At 38.0% G+C, this 19,778-nt stretch overlaps 1 protein-coding gene and 1 non-coding gene across 2 annotated transcripts in view; one reads left to right on the top strand and one right to left on the bottom strand.

The window, feature by feature from the left end:
• LOC127645601 (glypican-1-like) overlaps positions 1 to 19,498 on the bottom strand; it is a 118,572-nt gene extending 99,074 nt beyond the window's left edge. The window contains exon 1 of the mRNA XM_052129263.1: positions 18,761 to 19,498. Coding sequence (XP_051985223.1) covers positions 18,761 to 18,905 — 145 coding nt within the window. The 5' untranslated portion in view covers positions 18,906 to 19,498. The remainder of the gene's footprint in view (positions 1 to 18,760) is intronic.
• On the top strand, positions 9,844 to 9,917 carry trnan-guu (transfer RNA asparagine (anticodon GUU)). The gene has a single exon. It is a non-coding gene; the product is annotated as a tRNA-Asn (tRNA).
• Positions 19,499 to 19,778: the final 280 nt, after the last annotated feature.

The raw sequence follows: 19,778 nt of genomic DNA, 5'->3' as shown, positions 1-19,778 counted from the left end.
CGATCTGATCAATCAATCATAATACGCCATTTTTGTCCGACAAAGTAGTCAGGAGAGAGAAGATTAACGTCGGTGGATTTGAATTTGAATAATGGATTGTAGGCTACTGTACTGACATCTTTCCGCGGTTAAAACAACAGTCCTTCTGATGTAGGCTACATTCATGTTTAGCCTATTTGATGCTATAAATTAACCAAGGAAAAGATGATCGGTTCACGAGCAGCTTTAACTGAGGCAATCTGTCACGACACATTAAAGAGCCACAAAATAGTAGGCCTATTTATGGTTTAATTTTCTTTGAATGACCAAATTTGAAAGTTGAGACTTTATTAAATGTTACCTGCTTGGTCCTGTCTGTCAGCGCATTGTCAGTGTCCTCTATGTATTTTTCACGACATTCATAGCACATTATTAATAGCTATAAGCGAAAACTTTAGGTGTCGACAACGTATTATAGCCTACTCCAACATCAAGTGCAAAGTGGGGAGTTGAAAAAAGATGTACGGTGCTCTGTCATCTACAACTGCTCCCGGGTGGCGCCTCTTCAGATGCTGGTGCATTGCTGTGGTGCTAGAATGGAAGGCCATCTCCATTTTGCAAAGACGACATATCACGGAATTGTTTCCTTTTAAATTAAAGAATTCCCATACTTTAGAGGAACGAGTGCATGCCGCCTTGTACTTCTGATAGTCTGAGGAGCCACTCGTGTTTCTACTACTCGCCGGCGCCGCCATCTTTGTTTTGGGTCCGACGAATCGACGCGCATATTTTGCGTCTACGTATTTTTTGCGTCGACGTCATATCAGAGTAGGATTTGGTTTTGTTCAGTGGGTTGAGGTACACCAAGGGCAGCTTGCCTACTGGGACACCATACTTAGAATCAGAGAGTGTGTGCTTAGCATATATGTGTGTGTCTGCTGCCTCATGGATGTATATCAGATAGAGTTCTTAGATTATTGTTACCACTGTGTCTAGAATTACTTATAAATGTCTTCTGTCTGTCTCTCTGTCTGCCTGCCTGTATACAGTGGGGTCCACTGTCTGAGAGTATGAACTTGAGCGGGGATGGAGTCCACAAGTTATTGCAACTATCAAATCAACCAAATTTCAAAAACTTTCAGATTTTTTTTTTGTTTTGACTATCTCCGTTTGAAAATAAAATGATGATGATGCAACCTTTCAAAGGCATTTTTATTTACCTACCTGTATTTTTGCTCCAAAATTAGGTGTATATTTTCATTATGACCCACTTGTACAAAATAATGGATTACTCACTAAATATTGATCCATGGAATATAATATTTTTGGCTTTCATCACTATTTTTGTTTATCTTTCAGCATAAAAGTATGGACAAAATCAAAAATGTCTGCTGGGTTGACCCTGTAGAATGATCCAAAGAGCATCTAGTGTACTCGAAGGAAAGCCAAGATTTCTGACATGGTCAGTGTTAAAAAATTGCTAACAATTCATTAACTTTTCTTGGTTTTAAAGAGATAACTCACCTTAAAATCAAAATTCTGTCATCATTTACTCACCCTTATGTGTTACAAGACTTTCGTTCTTCCTTAGAACACAAAAAGAGATATTAGGCAGAATGTTAGCCTCAGTCACCATTCGATTTCAAATGTATCCATTCTGCACACAATGAAAGTGAATGGTGACTTAGACTGTCAGTCCTTACATCTCTGCTTATATTTCCTTTTGTTTACACCTGGTAATCAGATGCGTTTCAGGTGATTTGATCACAAGTGATCAGCGCTAAATACAGGTGTAATCAGGGTACAAAATGTTTTGTGATTGAATCACAAAAAACACATCTGGAGGTAGTCCAAAACACATGTGCACACACTGCATTTGAAGTGTATATGCTAATCCATCCTGATGTGTCCCAGACAGCAGCGAAGCACCACCCACTCACCTGTAAATCAATCACTGCACTAAAATAAGAGTTTTAAACTGCACTGGTTATGTTGAACATGAATTCATTCACTTGTAATTGGATCACCTGAGACACATCTTACCACCAGATGTAAATGGGGTCTTTGTGTTCCACTGAAGTCCATCCATCCATCCTTATTTCAACTTAAGTTAGATATAATTAAATATTGCAGTATTGATCCAGAGTGGCATCCACTGAGTCAATAGCAGATCATGGAATAACTTCTCTCAGAGTTTTATAGCAGATGTAGCTAGTCAGTTTTAAAGAAGCTTCTCTTAAATTAGTCCAGCATGAAAATCTGTCTCTATAGCTGTGAAAGGAGGCCCTCTCCTATGTGACCCAACCACATGGCATAACTCAACAAAATGGAATCACAAATCCACACGGGAGGAAGGGCAAGGGCGAGATGGATGGGGCGAGAGAGACAGTAAGGGAGAGAGAATTGCTGACACATCACTATTATTGGTGGCTCTACTCAAAGTCATTACAGTACATTACATCTCACCTCGACACAAGTCTTTCTCATTGTTGCATGGTACAGAAATGCACTGCTGATTTACAGAGCGCTTGAAAGCTTCTTTACTTGCTGAGCTACCCAGGCCCCCCAAACCAAGCTTTAATGTAAATATGTTTTACCAAATGACGCACTATACGGCATGCACTTACAATTTACACTATGCACTCAGCCATGTAGTATATGGTTTTTACTACATAGAAGCACTCGCTGTTTTTCAGCTGAAGGAAGTGACATTTCAAAATGCATGTGATGCATTGCTGCTAGCCTTAGCATGTTGGTCAAACTTGGTTAAAAACTTACAGAATATCTCAAATAATGTGGGGTGTGGGGTGATGGTAAAGCATTCATCTCACATTTGTAAGGTGCTGTCTTCACTGAAGTTCCATTAGTTCATTCTTAATTACAATTGTTTTGTCAGGCCAGCATCGAGGCCCTGTAACTCCACCCCTTCTTAGATCCTTCTCAAATTCGATTTTTCTAAACTTTTGAGATACATCAGCAATCCACACAACACCAGACCTCCTGCATATTTTGTGTACAAACAAGAAGGCAGTGGAAACTTAATGGGTAAAGGGATAGTTCACCCACAAATGAAAATTCTCTCATCATTTACTCACCCTCATGCCATCCCAGATGTGTATGACTTTCTTTCTTCAGCACAACACAAACAAAGAATTTTACAAGAATATCTCAGCTCTATAGATCCATATGATGCAAGTGAATGGTTGTCAGACCGTTGTAGCTTCAAAAATCACATAAAGGAAACATAAAAGTACGAAACATTGGGAGATTCAATGGGAGAAATCTTGGCTTTCCTTCGAGTACACTCACCTGTAAATCAATCACTGCACTAAAATAAGAGTTTTAAACTGCACTGGTTATGTTGAACATGAATTCATTCACTTGTAATTGGATCACCTGAGACACATCTTACCACCAGATGTAAATGGGGTCTTTGTGTTCCACTGAAGTCCATCCATCCATCCTTATATCAACTTAAGTTAGATATAATTAAATATTGCAGTATTGATCCAGAGTGGCATCCACTGAGTCAATAGCAGATCATGGAATAACTTCTCTCAGAGTTTTATAGCAGATGTAGCTAGTCAGTTTTAAAGAAGCTTCTCTTAAATTAGTCCAGCATGAAAATCTGTCACAATAGCTGTGAAAGGAGGCCCTCTCCTATGTGACCCAACCACATGGCATAACTCAACAAAATGCTCAAGACTCAAGAAGGTAAATCCATGTCTTCAGAAGCGATATAATAGATGTGGGTGACAAACAGATCAAAATGTATGACCTTTTTTACTCTAAATCTCCACTTTCTCTTTTACATCTTTTGGAGCTTCAAAGGTCAGATCACCATTCACTTGCCTATGGACTTACATAGCTGAGATATTTTTCTAGAAATCTTTGTTAGTTTTCTGCTGAAGAAAGAAAGTTATACACATCTGGGATGGCATAAGTGTGAGTAAATTATGAGATAAGTTTCATTTTTGGGTGAACTATCCCTTTAAAGATCTGAGCTGCTAAATCAAAGATTAAAATGTTATTCCCAAATAAATATGACCCATGGACTACATTTATGAAAATCCCTCTCAATCTCCATAGAAACTGTCAACAAGACACTTAACCCTTGTTTGCCTGAGGGAGGACAAGCCCTGCAATTAGAGTACTGTTCACTAAAAGTCTCTTCATCTTTCTGGAACACAATGAAAATTCTCATTAGAGTCCTAATAAATTCATCTTGAGCCAAGGGAGAGGCAAACTACACATTATTGGATCACAAAATTATGAATTGTGTAGCATTGTGTTCTCTGGGCTAAATAACCAATGTTTCGTTCCACACAAACTCACTCTATCCTCCTTTCTCACAGCTGGATGAAGATTCTCACTGGCTCGTTCCACAGACTGTTAATAAAAATTAAACCAGTATAAAAAAGTAAATAAAAGATCTAATGAGACTGCAACCTCACCAATCCAGTCTAAATCTTTCTAATTGTTCTTTCATTATTAAAAATAATTTTCTTTTTTACTTCTTTTCATCTTTTTTTTCATTCAGTGAAAGTGAATGGTGACTGAGACTATCATTCCCCTTTTGTTAGTTAATTTTCCATAAGAAGAAACTTTGAAGAATGTTGACATTGTTTTTTTTTCTCCATATGATGAAAGGTAATGGGGACTGAGGCTGTCTTTCATGGAAGAAAGAAAGAAATACGGGTTTGGAACAACATAAAATGAGTAAATGGTGACATAAAATTAACTTTTTTCATTATTTATTTATGTCTTCCCAGCATCAATCTGCAACACCCTTCATTGCACTTTTTCAATAGTTTTGGTGCTTGCGTATGTGCAAAACCTTTATAAGAATGTTGTACATAATGAAAGTTCCTCTTAAGCACATTTAAAGACTGTTATTACGTCAGATGCTTCTATAATGGATGGAGTGAAATCTCTCTTCTTTTCCCAGACCTCTCTACAGCTGGTATGAGCACAACCAAACTGAACATGTTCTTCCCCATTTCACTGTCCTGTAGCGCTGCTGCAAACTCGTTGTCATAAATGTCCATGACAGAGATAACCAACTTTAACCAAATGATCAAACAAAAATGAAGATTTGGTCACCATTTACTCACCCTCAGAAAAATGTTTTTTTCTTCCGTGGAACGCAAAATAAGAATAATTATATGAATATCCTGGCCACTTCTTTTAACTTAATAAAAGGGAATGAGGACTGGGGCTGTCAAGCTTCTAAATTATATAAATATATATAATATATATAAAAAAGTAATAATAATGTAACATAATAATGTCATATAATTGTTCCATATGACCATATTTTCCAAGACTTCTAAAATCTAGCTTCTGAAGTACAAACCTTTATGTGAGAAAAAAAAAGTGAAATTTCAATAATTCATTAATAATAAATAATTAATAAACACATCTTCCATTAAGTTCCAAAAGTTATTTTATTATATATATATATATATATATATATATATATATATATATGTGTGTGTGTGTATGTATGTATATATGTGTATATATATATATATATATATATATATATATATATATATATATATATATATATATATATATATACAGGTGAAACTCGAAAAATTACAATATCGTGCAAAAGTTCATTAATTTCAGTAATTCAACTGCACAACTGTCAGGTCAGCAGTCTTCCCCATGATTGTGAATTCAACTGAACCAGACTGAGAGACCATTTAAAGGCTCAGGAACCCTTTGCAGGTGTTTAGCTGATTAGAGTGTGACACTTTGAGCCTACAATACTGAACCTTTTCACAATATTCTAATTTTCTGAGATTCTGAATTTGGGGTTTTCATAAGCTGTAAGCCATAAGCATCAAAATTATATCAAATAAAGGCTTGAAATATCTTACTTTGCTTGTAATGAGTCTATATAATATATTAGTTTCACCTTTTAAGTTGAATTACTGAAATTAATGAACTTTTGCACGATATTCTAATTTTTCGAGTTTCACCTGTATATATATATAATACTTTTATTATGCTTTTGAAAACTTTTTGAAGTTTGAATGCTTCAGTCCCTATTTTTGTGATTGCATGGAAAAGAACAACTTACACATTTTTTAGAACTTCTACTTTTATGTTCCACGGAAGAACAAAATAGCCATATGGGTTTGGAACAAAATGAGGGTGAGTAAACAATGACAGCATTTTACATTTTTGGGTGAATTATTGCTTTAACAGGATGCCCCACAGAGTTTCACATGTGAGATCAAACTGCCCGTTCACATTTCCCAGAATTCTCTTGCTTGAACTCTGATTTTAGTGCATTTAGTGTCTCTTTTCCCAACCATTCTTTAGCTCTTACAGAACTGCAGAAGCATTGCGCTCCAAGACTCCAGGGGTTAGAGATAGGCTGCTGTTAGAAGCGTCAGCTCAGAGACTGTAGCATGAGCTAAATTTAAAACAGTACTTGACAATTTCCTAAGAATTTCCAAGTTTTGTTCTAAGTTCTGCTAAGGGAGTAAGACAGTCATTATGGAAACTCCATGGGTTAGTTGTGCTCGGTGATTCAAGAAATGAATCATAACTCAATCCTTTAAAACACATGTCAGAAGTTATAATATCATTTTAACTTAGATATCATCATGATATCCATTTGTTTAACTGAGGATTAGATTGGGTTCTCAGCCAAATGGCATACAAATCACAATTTTAGAATTTAAAGAGCCCATGAAGACCACAAGGACACTGGGGTAGGACATATTGAAGGCCTCGACCCTTTAAAAAATAAAGAAATAATAGAAAACAGAAAAGCGCATTAGTCTGGTTCAGAAGTAAAATTCCATAATTTATTATTTCTATTTTTTCCATAGGGATATTTATTCTTAACTAAAACGCATAAACTTTTAAAAGAATATTCCGGGTTCAACACAAATTAAGCTCAATCAACAGCATTTGCTGTATAGTGTTGATTGCCACAACAAATAATAATAATTTTGACTCGTCCATCCTTTTCTTAAAAAAAAATAAAACATTGCGGTTACAGTAAGGCACTTACAATGGAAGTGAATGGGCCAAATTTTGGAAGGTTTAAAGGCAGAAATCGAAAGATTATAATTTTATAAAAGCAATGACATTAATCATTCTGTTTATTATTCTATTAATTGAGCTATAATGTTGTTTAAATCATTGTTTTACAATCGTTTTGCAGTCGTTTTAGGGTTTAAGGTGATACATCCTCATGGCAATGAAGTTGTAAAATTTAAACTTTACACAGAAACGTTTAGCAAGTAACTAAAATTCATGCTACCACACAAATTGTTTACTTCTTGTTGCTATACCTTTTTGCCCCCATTCACTTCCATTGTAAGTGCCTCAGTGCAACCCATATATATATATATATATATATTTTAAGAAATCGGGGGACAAGTCGAAATAAAATGTTGTGGTAATAAACATTACTCCACAAATGCTGTTGACTGAGCTTAACTTGTATTGAACCAAGAATTCCTTTAAGGCATGCCTACTGTGAGCTCCGAAGTTGTATGTAATCCCTATGGGGAAAAATGAATTGGAAAAATACCTCTCAAACAGAGACGGCTGAAAAAACGTACCTCATATCATCTTTTCTAATCCATAGAGGAAAGTAAGTCATACAAGTTTGGAATGACATGTGAGGTGTGTAAATGATGACAGAATCTTCATTTCTGGATGAACGCTTTTAACAGGAAACAAGAAAGAAATGCCAATCAGCTTTTTTTTAAATGTCAGGCTGAGCTTCAAACAGCAAGACAGAGCGAGAGACAGAGGGAGACAGCTGACTTATTAGGGGAGTTTGTGGGCCTTTTTTAAGAGGACATGTACACACATGCTGAAATGTGTGTATGTGTTTGAGATCTGATGTTGTGAGTCAGTGCTGTGGGTTTTGAAATGTTTCTGTGGTCAGTGTGCACAGGATGTCTCTGCAAGACTATGACATAGGCTGAAGAATGTTAGAAGGCAGTAATCAGGATCAGAGAAAAAGAAACCAGTGAGATCATCCTGAAGTCAGAAAGCATCAATATCTGTGTATACTTGAAGCGTAAGGTTTTGCTCTTTTATGATGAATCATCAAGGCTTGTTGCAGCACTGAATATGGCTAAGATTATATCAATTAAAACAAACTATTTTCCAGAGAACACAGAGTGCCCCCCTCTCTCTCTCTTTCTCTCAGAGTCAGACTCAACAAAACTTCACTGGCTTGATTTAAAATAATTGCAAAAGTACACTGAAACCCTAACAAGTTGACTTTACTAAACTAATTGAGTAAACTCATTCCCTCAGTTGAATTGAGTAATGGCATTTCCAAAACATGTCTAATTAATTAAGTTCACTTAACTTGGTGTTCATACAGAATAAACTTATCTATTTAAGTTAAAGTAACTAAATGCAAAAAATAAATAAATAAATGTTATTTCTACTTAATATTTTTTGTTGAATTGACTCAAATTTAGATAATACAATTACATTGCTCAAATAAAGATTATAACCGATTATAATTAAATTATTATAACCAATCATTTGAGTTATTAACACTTAAAATCGTAAATTCAAGGAACATAAATATTTGAGTTATGAGCCAAAACTTGACATTTTAAGTAATGTGTAATTAAAACAACTTGATTTTTGCAATAATGACAACATTAGGGTTAGTTGTATAAACATAAATGAAACAAAAAAGTAACATGGTATTACCAAGTTTTTGGACACAAACTATGGTATTCTCTGGTGAAATCAACCGTTTAAACCAGCCTAAACTTGTGTGTTGGTCTTAGCTGGTTTAAAGTTGTCTCCAAGGTTGAATGAAAGTTAATTTACACAGATACATGAACTATCATGTAAATTCACAACTATCAGCTGTGGGGTCAATGTTACTCTCTCTCTCTCTCTCTCTCTCTCTCTCGCTCTTGCTGCCTTCAAAGGATGTACACAATAGCAAATCCATCAAAAATGTCATCATATAAAGGTCTCCTTGGCCTGTCACATGTCTCTCTCCATCTCTGTCTCTCCTCTGGGACGGCCATAAGCCCTTCACTCTCAGGAAGGCTGAGAACTACATTCCACTGCATGTATTACAATCTGAGTCAGTTATTTGTCATATTTAGTGCCTAGATAATTCAATAGGCCTCGCTACGGACTGCAGATTTACATCACGGCACTGTCCTGGTGTTATCTGATTTCAAAAGTATCATATTCAGTTGCGTTTCACATCCTGGGACGGAGGCCAAGGTCTCGCTGTCTGTATGGAAACAGAGTTTTATGTTTTACCAGTTACAAAAAACTCAAGGGTCGGGTGTGTCTGGCTAAAATGGGACAATTGCTCTCAAAACAAAATTGCTGACAAGTGATCAACCCAGCTGAAAAGTTTGCATTGGACCAGCATAAAATCATGGTTCAGACAGGTTAATGCTGATTGTACAAGGTAGTCTTGCTGGTTAAGCTAGTTAAACCAAAAAAAAATCCTGTTATCATTTACTAACACTCATGTTGTTCCAAATCGTTTTGCTTACACAAAAGAGATGTTAGGCACAATGACAGCCTCAGCCATCATTCACTTTGCATTAGTTAACCATTTAGTGAAAGTGAATGGTGACTTCTGCCTAACATCTGTGTTCTGTAGTAGAAGCCATATATATCTGGGACAACATGAAGGTGCGAAAATGAAAACTGAATTTGCATTTTGGAATGTATAATCCCGTTTTTTTCCTCTTTGCTGACTAAACTTAATTTAAATACGTTTAACACTGTTACATTTCTCAGGGCCATCATGTGTTATTGCTACTGTTAGCAGAAACTTAATTAGTTGAAACTGTTAATAGTCTCAGACACATATATGTTATAATATGTGTCTCTGTGGCACAATCGGTTAGTGCGTTTGGCTGTTAACCAAAAGGTTGGTGGTTCATGCCCACCCAGGGATGAAGAGAGCTGGAGTGGTGGTGGCGTAGTGGGCTAAGGCACATAACTTGTAATCAGAAGGTTGTTGGTTCAATCCCCACAGCCACCAACATTGTGTCCTTGTGCAAGGCACTTAAATCCAAGTTGATCCAGGGGGATTGTCCCTGTAATAAGTGCACTGTAAGTCGCTTTGTATAAAAGCGTATGCATTAATGTAAATGTAAATAATCAACTCTGTAACAAAAATGAAAATTTATTTGTGGTCATTTTATTTCTATCAGGAAGACTCACAGACTTGAGTGGAATTTAAGATGACATTTATTAAATGAATATAAACAGAAAAGTAATGTCTCTCTTTGGCGTAGGCCCCGTCTGGCGGCCAGAGGAATTTGTACTCTGAACCGTCATATCCGGCCGGAGACAGGAGGCGGGGCGAGGAGCCTACCCCCATGCAGTACGGGACTCGACTGGTGGTGGTGGGGTGGTGGAGGTTACCGTGTTAGCATGCTGAAACAGCAATGTGATTTTGAGCAGACTTATAAAGCAATGGCTTACATGTGATTGGCTAGGAATTACCCAGCTAATGGTGCGATGATGTACAGCTGCTAGTCTTCCCGATAGAACTTTTTATTTTTGGCTTTTTATTTTTTTTAATAAAAGAAAATTCAACCAAGTGTTTTCCAACCTTGTCATTTATTTGTATTATTTTTTTAAGCTCTGTAAATGGCAAAAAAATTACTATCACAAAAGCACCACAATAACAGTTTAAAACTTGTATACTCACAGTGAACGCATGCTGAGTGTGATTATCCGGTGCATGCAGCCACGTCTGTTTACCGTAATTTCCGGACTATTGAGCGCACCCGAATATAAGCCGCACCCACTGATTTTTAAATAAAATATTATTTTGAACATAAATAAGCCGCACCTGTCTATAAGCCGCAGGTGCCTACCGGTACATTGAAACAAATTAACTTTACTCAGGCTTTAACGAAACACGGCTTGTAACAAAAATAAAGAGGCTTTAACGAAACACGGTGTGGCAGCGGGGGCGTGGTCAAGCGCCCGTCCGGGAGAGAAAAGCGGTAAGGCGCTTACACCTGAGCTAAATTATGTCTAACACCGGTGTCTAATTTCAGTAAGCATGGGGAGAGCGGCATAAAAAGGCTGCAGCCACAGAGCTGAGAGAGTGACACACGCCAGTCTAGTGTTGGCGCATAGAAGAATTGAGAAACTTTATAAAATTGATTGTAAACATTGCTGTGGCCATTAAAAGCCTTACCTGGAACGTCAAGTGCCCTGCTGAAAACTGTCACACTGGTGCCCGTGTGACAGTTTTCCCAAGAAGGACACGTGAAGCAGGGCACTTGAAATTAGACACCGGTGTTAGACATAATTTAGCGCAGGTGTAAGCGCTCTTATAGCTTTTCTCTCCGGACGGTGCTTGACCACGCCCCCGCTGCCACACACGGCTTGTAATAAAACATTTGCAGTAAACAGTAGCCTACCAAGAAAGTCATTGGTCACTATCTTCCTCGTCCTGTGCACTGAAACCACTGAAGTCATCTCCTTCGGTGTCGGAGTATAGCCTCAGATTTAGTTGTCTTTTTGCACTTGAGTCAATTCCTCACGCTGCTGTTTCCAACGTCGTATCATCGACTCATTAAGACCAAGCTCCCGTGCAACAGCCAGATCAATCGCCTTCAACTTGAAAGCTGCATCATATGCGTTTCTCCATGTCTTTGCCATGGTGAGGGTGACAAAATTACTACCGTAATCAGAATGATGGGAAGTTTGAGCCGTCGATTTAATCTAAACAGTAAACAAAAAAGTTGTTTTGACCTTAACCCGCTCGGCAATTTCATTGGTCTAATGAAAGCTTCACGCCGCAAAAAACTGAGCACGTCACAGAATGTTTTTTTATATATATATATATATATATATAACATTTGAAAGCGGAAAAATCCATATATTAGCCGCATCATTGAATAAGCCGCGAGGTTCAAAGCGTGGGAAAAAAGTTGCGGCTTATAGTCCGGAAATTACGGTACATAAAGCTTGTGTCTCTCTCTCTCTCTCTCTCTCTCTCTCTCTCTCTCTCTCTCTCTCTCTACACACACACACACACACACACACACACACACACACACACACACACACACACACACACACACACACACACACACACACACACACAATGTCTGAGATGTCAAACAGTGCATAGGCAAACCGGACTGCTGATATTATTTGTTAATTTGTTTTTTATAGATACTTATAAACAAAATAAGTAAAACAATTACAGTCCAGCAGACATAATCCAATTGTTCACGTTTAAAATCTTAGATTGAACCTTTCCCCTCTCATCCAGTCCGGCCCATGATAAACCCTTCAGCCCCTGGCAATCTGATGTAATATGTGAACATTGCTCTGAACTCAGAGTGGCGGAGATTTAGTATCTGTCCCTGCTCTCCTCCTTCTCCACTGCTAAAACAGCCTACAATCAGAACAAGATTAACAATTCCCCTGACATTAGCACACTCTTCAAAATGTTTACCTCTCTCCTCTGCCCACCTCCTCCACCCTCTTTAACATCTGATAACTTTGCGACATTTTTCACATACAAAATAACAACCTTCAGCAGTCAGAACACAACCTCCTGCTTCCCTCTTTCTTACCACACTCTGAGTCTGAGGCTGAAGTCTATAAAAATCTCCAGTCATAGATTCTCTAGTCATCCCACTACCTGCCCCCTTGACCTCCTTTAAGCTATTTCTCCTTCAATATTATCAACACTCACACATTATTAACACATCTCTTCTCACTGGTACCTTCCCCAATATATTTAATCAGGCTTCGGTAACCCCACTGCTTAATAAACCCACACTAGATCCTGCACGTTTAGAAAACTACAGACCTGTCTCTCTCCTCCCATTCATAGCGAAAACACTTGAATGAGTCTTGTTCAACCATGTCTCATCTATTCCCTCCCAGAACAACTTGTTAGAAAGCAACCACTCTGCCTTCAAAAGAGCTTCATCCAAATCATCTGTTCTCATTCTTCTGCATTTAACCACCAGATTATGATTCTGAATTATCCTTACAGGAACTGTGCTCTGCTGGTTTGAGTCTTATCTCACAGGTGGGTCCTAGAGGGTGTCTTGAAGGGGAGTTGTGTCTAAATCTCACCAACTAGCTACTGGGGTACCACAGGGTTCAGCACTTGGGCCCCTCCTCTTCTCCATATACATGTAATTTCTGGGATCTCTCATTCAAGCACATGGCTTTACCATTGCTATTCTGATGACGCTCAACTCTACCTCTCATTCCAGTGTGACTATCCTATGATAGCTGCACGGATCTTCTGGCAGGCCTTCCTGCATGTAAAGTTAAACATCTGCAATTGATCCAGAATGCAGCAGTGACCAAGAGATCATCGCCTCTTTTCATCAAACTGCAATGGCTGCCAATGGTTGCTTGTGTTAAGCTCAAGGCATTGATGCTTGTTTACAGAACAACCACCGGCTCTGTACCCCTATCTACACTCTGCTACTTTTGGTCTACGTGCCCTCCAGAAGTTTGCATTCTGCGGGTGAACGATGCCACATAGTGCCATCTCAAAGAAGCAAAAAATCACTGTCCAGGGCTTTCACTCCAATTGTTCTTTGCTAGTGGAATAACCTGCCAAACTCACCCAAGCAGCTGGTTCTCTAAACTCCTTCAAAAAGCATTTAAAGACACAGCTGTTTTGTGACCCAAATCCTTTTAGTGCACTGTTTTCTTATTAAAAATATAAAAGCCTCTCATCCTTCTTGCTAGGGATACTTATTTAAATATGTTATTTAAATGTTTACTATATTATATACAGTATTTTTATTTTTAATGACAAGAAATCAAAAATTGAAATCAAAAATAAAAAACACTCATCTACACACTGCCCCCATCCACCAGCTGTGCCGCGTGCAAAAATAACTCACTCCTTGGTTTGATTGGGGGGTGAATTACAATGACTGCTGCCATGATTCATGGTATGTGTACACAAACATCTCTTATTATTAAAATTAAGTTCAATGCAGGTTAGCAATAACACTATGTTAATTGTACCAAGCAAATAGCACAGGTTTTGTAAATGCAGCGCAATCCTTAATGGGCCTAAATTATATATGAAAACTAAACTAAATTGGACAGATTGAAAATAAAATACAATTTAAAACTAATTTCAAAACTACAATAACCCTGCTGTGGACACCACCACATGGTACCATGCATTGGACCAGCATCCAAAATGCAACATGTGCTGATCTTTTCAGCCAGGAAACGATCACATTAATTATGCTACAGCATCAGGAAGGGGACAGCAGATTACAAGAAACATTATTTTATTAAAAGACTCTCTTTCTCTTCCTCAACTATTTCTTTTCCTTTGTTTTAGGAATTGTTTATTTAAAAAAAAAAGTATTTTGTATTTTTTTTATTCCTCTCTCTGTACAGATGCAGTTCGCTGAGCAGTTCCTTGGTTCTGTAGGACATCAAACACTGTGTGGAGAGTTTCAGGCTCCAGAGAGCAGATTACAGCTTAATGCATTTAACATCTGCTGCATCAGCACTAAAAACACTTCACTGTGTCTGTGTATGTGTGTGTGTTTGTCAGAGTGGGGGGAAATTAAATGTGAGTCTATAGGAATGTCCTGTTCTCCATTATTCTTCAACTTGCTATTGAGTTGAGGTTAACAAAAAAAATGCAGTTTGAAAGCATGTACACATAAATATTGTAATGTACATTCAAAAATAACTTAATTTGCCTTCAGCAGACACAGTAGCAGCTATCTTGCCATGGACTGCCACAGCTCACGGACATCATTAGTAAATTTATGCTCTGCTGCATCCATGACTTTAACATGACTAACAGGACAGCAGCTATTTTATGACCAATGCCAGCTCTATGGTTCCAGCTAGGGAGCGCTATTCAACATCATCAAGTTACATGAGGTTGAGATGCTACATGTTACATTAGGTGGTTCCATCCTGATACTATTAGATGTTACAAGCACTAATTAGTTCAGCATTTGTTGGATTCAATAGACTGAGATATCATCAGTACAACTTGTTCAAGTGCAGGTTTATTTCAATAAATATTACAGAACATTTTAAGATCACTTAATGATTTCCAAAACATTATGATCTTAAAATCATGAAAGCAAAACTGACCCCATTTACTCTAGAAATCAACCTGATCTCCTGAAAAGTCATACATAATTTGTATGCACAATGTTATTCGCATAAACTCGTACAACTTCACCACATGCAAATTCCCGGATGTCTAATGCAGAAGCGCCAGTTCCGCACACTGTGTTAAGGACATAATTATTAATATTATGCCCTTACCCAAACCCCTTATCTAAAATTAACCAATCAGTAGGGTGTGTAAACATGATAGGAAGTTGTTGTGTGTGACGGAAGCAAGAAATTGTCACATATTAGATGTCCAGCGACGTCATTGTGTGTAGTGAAAGTCGTAGGAATTCGAACGAGTGCAGTCGCACAATATCATTTGAATTAGCCAAATTAGCCAATTAATAAAATTATGCCTTACCCTACATTTTTTTCCCCATTGGAATGTCCTGTTTCACTTGGAAATGCATCATATTATGGAAGCGAAATGGGCTGCAAGCGGCATTTTATGTTGACTTCAATATTAAATAGTAAAATATAAAAATGTATGCTGGTGCAAAAGAGCGCAAAAGTCTGGTTCTGGAAGTAAAAATCCCATTTATTTTCCCCATAGGCAAATAGATTTTATCAATAACTTACAGACCAACCGTGAGCTCCAACGTTCCTAATCGATGGGATATGCTTCTGTTGCAGCCATTTTTCATCTTCATTGTTAAATCTTTGAGATTATGAGAGGAATTTCTAATGAATAACTACACTAAACATCACCCTTAATGAAAATTATCCACCAATCAGGAAACTGCACCAAAGCGTTCCAAACGAGCCCTACAGTGAATGATGCAATCGATTCTCCTTTCATTGTACAAAGGGGCCTCAGTTTGTTCCTGGGAGGCAGCAGATGTCCTAACCCCCGCCCCGCCCTAATCAGAACCATATGGAGCCTGTAAGGAACAACACATGGCACCTTTCACCCATCATGGTCTCCTTACACTCTCAAACTACTTGTGTATTTGAATTTATCTGCATATTTTGCAATCATATTTTATATACTTATAATCAACAACTTCAAAATAAATAGCTTTATATTTTTAAATTGATTATGCATTTTGCAATGCTTCATGGGATTGTAGCTCGTTCCCTCATTAAATAGGTTAAGTACACATCTTTTGGATCTTTTCATCCGATTTACAATTTTTTTTTTGCTTCAAATCAATGTTAGTAATGTTGTGAATAAACTCGGAGCTAGTTGGTTTGGTGTATGGTTTAAAACTCTTTTATAAAAGATTTTATATAATCCCATATTTATATAAATAAATATAAATATATAGAATTATCAGATTCTCCCCAACAGTTTTCTGTCACATTGCAATGGTTTGCATGTTCTAAATCCTTACTAAATAATAGCCATTGAATTGGGTGTCACTCTCAATACTACATAAGGGAGAGAGAGAGAGAGAGAGAGAGAGAGAGAGAGAGAGAGAGAGAGAGAGAGAGAGAGAGACAGAGCAAGGGAACGGATATGAAATAAGGACAGAGGGGAGATAAATTTGGCTTGCTTTCCCAAAATGATCCCTGAGCTGAGAAAATTTGGATAGAACAGACAAGAGCTATCCATGACTATCACTGAATTCCTCCAATGTTACGCTGAAATGAAGTCAGGTAAAGATTATCGCTGTGTATTCTCATAACCTCAGGGTCTTGTATGGGTAATTTCAGGTTGTTCAGGCTGGTTACAGGGTGTGCCACAGCTCCCCAAGTTACCCATTCCAAATCACCAAGGGAATAGCATTACTCATGTTCTGTAAATGAGTACAACAACACATTTGACTGATATAAGACAGCTGCTTTTGGATTGGTTTTGTGGTGTTTTACTAGATAAAGACACATTATACAAACACACAAAACTCACAAATATGATTGGGGCCAAACATAGCTCTCAAGGGTAGCTCACCTGGTAGAACAAGGCACTAACAAACCCATGGTCGTGGGTTTGAATCCCAAGCAACAAACATAATGAAGTGAATTAAATGAATGCAAAGAAAGTTGCTGAATAACGTGTCTGCCAAAAGCTCAAATGTAAGGGATTTGAGTCCACCTCAAATGAGTCAAAGTAAAAGATGTTACACAATCCAGAAAGTTCTAATCCAGCCTTATAAATTCAAAAGCTTTTAAGACTTCTATAAAAAATTGAAGATACTCCAAACTCATCCGTTTAAGAGTAAAGCTGACCACTGAATGGTAGCAGGAAGGGAAAACATGGGAAAGGGTACATGTATAATGTCACAGAAGCCGGTAATAAAGAGCCATGATTGTGTTCATATTTCCAGTGTAGACAGCTGACAACAGTCATGCAACTTTAATAATCACAAAAAACAAAATCAGATTCCCGTAGCTTCACACATGGGAGGGTAATATGTCAGCTCTTGAGTGGAAACCCAGAGAAACATCTCTGCTGATAACTAAAAATGTAGCACAGTATAATTGCAGAACATTTCCTGGGGGAAACTCCACACTCTCAAACAATTACTCTCAATTAAATCTCATTTTCTCTGACTGGTTAAAAGATATATGTGGGGTACGAAATGGCATTAGTCCCAAAACATTTAGATGTTCTCCAGTCAGTTTCATACTGATAAGAGCTTGGCACTAGTAGCAATACCACGGTCATGGGTTCGATTCCCAGGGAACACACAAACTGAATAAATGTAAATGTCTAATAGAGAGCAGTGACAAACCACTCATCATCACTGCTAACGTCTAATTGAAGTGATCGTAGCAATGAATCACATTGATTAAAAGATTCTGGAGGTGATGTATGTGTTTATGTGGATACTAACTCCATCACATTAACCTCCAGCCGCTAAAGCTTGATTTTCACCTCTATTAATCTTCTAAATGGAGGACGTTTCATGATCATTGGGGAATACCAGCCTGGATCAACTTGTGCGTCACACACAGAGGATAAGGTGGAAAAATGTAGCCTGACAGCAGTGGTACGCACATTAGAGGAGCACTAGATTGTAGAATAATTTGTAGAAACAAAGACAAACCAAGGTTTTTGGTGTATGTAGTCAAAGCATGAAATTACAAAAACTGTGTGGACAGTTCACCAGCACAGCTCAGGGCCAGAGGTTTAAATCATTACAACTTATATTGTGTGTACATTGAAATGTTGCCAGGTCTTCTTTTTTCTTTCTCTCTTTTTCTTTCAGGAACAATCTGGATCTATCTATCTATCACTGACCATTTAACTAGTTTCCATCAACTTCAAGGATGCATTTAATAGCAGACTAAATTGCCTATAACTCTACCATAAAGGTGTCATGACATTTGATCAACTAAAATAATATAGTCAAATACAGTAAGATTTAGGCAGTTCTTACAATTTCACTTTTAAGTTTAAAGTTGTATCAAATGTACTAGCCTATAACCTTTGCATTCACTTGACACTAAGCCACCTCTATGGCATTTTATATAATTATTGTATAGCCAACTGTACTATAATATATATTTACTGTACTGTGTCCGAACTACTTATTGTATTTATTGTACAATACATGTATTGCATTATGTACTGAGAGAAAATATATATTTAAATGTCCTTGTTCTTGTATACAATAAAGTAATGTAGCCTGTTTGTGTCTATATTCAAAGTCTATAATAGGTTACATCTGGACCGAAGGACTGTTTTACTCACCGGATATTTCTGATTGCGGGACTCCGTTAAGATTGAACCCCTTGCTGTTGTAGAACTGCCGGAGATCCGAACATGCCTTGGGTTTACTCTCCCCGCGTACCGGTCCGGAAAGAGCGCAAAGCACGAGCAGCACGAGAAATCCCATCCTGGACAGAATAAGTGTGTGATGTGCAAATCACATCCAAATGGTGAGGAGAAACGTGTCCGTTCCTACGCGGATAAACGCATCCACGCAGCTGATTTATAAAGCAAACCTCTCGCTTCGCTTCCCGGTATGTGACTATGTCGCTCCGAAGATTTCAAGGTGCACCGGTTCCTTCCCAGTTCCCACGCTAAGTTTCTTATTCAATGGCAACAACTTGAATTAAAATGTCAGAGGTTCCGCTATAACGGAAAGAGTGTTCCCTAGCTGAGAGACGGCAGAAGAATGTATGAGGGATGTACAATGACAGCACACGGGAGCTCACTGTGCTTTCGGGGTTGTTGTTGCTGCAGCGGCTGCGCGCTTGTACAGAGATGCGTCTCGTGCGCTTGCTGTCACTCGAATGTGAGGCGGAGCGGGGCGGACGCGAGAAGGCACAATCTGCAGGGCAACGGGTTCGTCTGCCGCTACCGCCGCCTGCGGACGCGATACTCCACAAGATGTTACATCCAATCAACCCGCTGTCCAACTCGTTAAACTCGTCTCTTCTGCATGATAGGATAATGATCTCAGGGATTAATTGTGTTATTTGGAGAAATCCTGACTTTGAGATGGCATGGCCGTTTTTCAGAGACATATAAATTTGTTTTGACCGTAATAAAAACGAGGCTGTGAGGGATAGAAGTACAGTCTCTTTAACTGGTTGTAGGCAACTGTTGTTATGTTAGTTTGAGGATGTCAAAATCCCTTAAACAAGACCAAAATTTCTAGGGCTGCCCCTAGTAGTCGACCAAATGTTAGTTGATGAGAAGAGTCTTGGTCGACCAAGTTTTGATTGGTCGGTTGGTCGCAGAAAAAAATAATCTACCGGAAGTG

This window comes from Xyrauchen texanus, chromosome 6, assembly GCF_025860055.1.
Source record: "Xyrauchen texanus isolate HMW12.3.18 chromosome 6, RBS_HiC_50CHRs, whole genome shotgun sequence".
In the NCBI taxonomy this organism is placed as follows: domain Eukaryota; kingdom Metazoa; phylum Chordata; class Actinopteri; order Cypriniformes; family Catostomidae; genus Xyrauchen; species Xyrauchen texanus.
The sequence above is the reverse complement of the archived record's forward strand: the minus strand, read 5'-3'. Positions and strand labels throughout refer to the sequence as shown.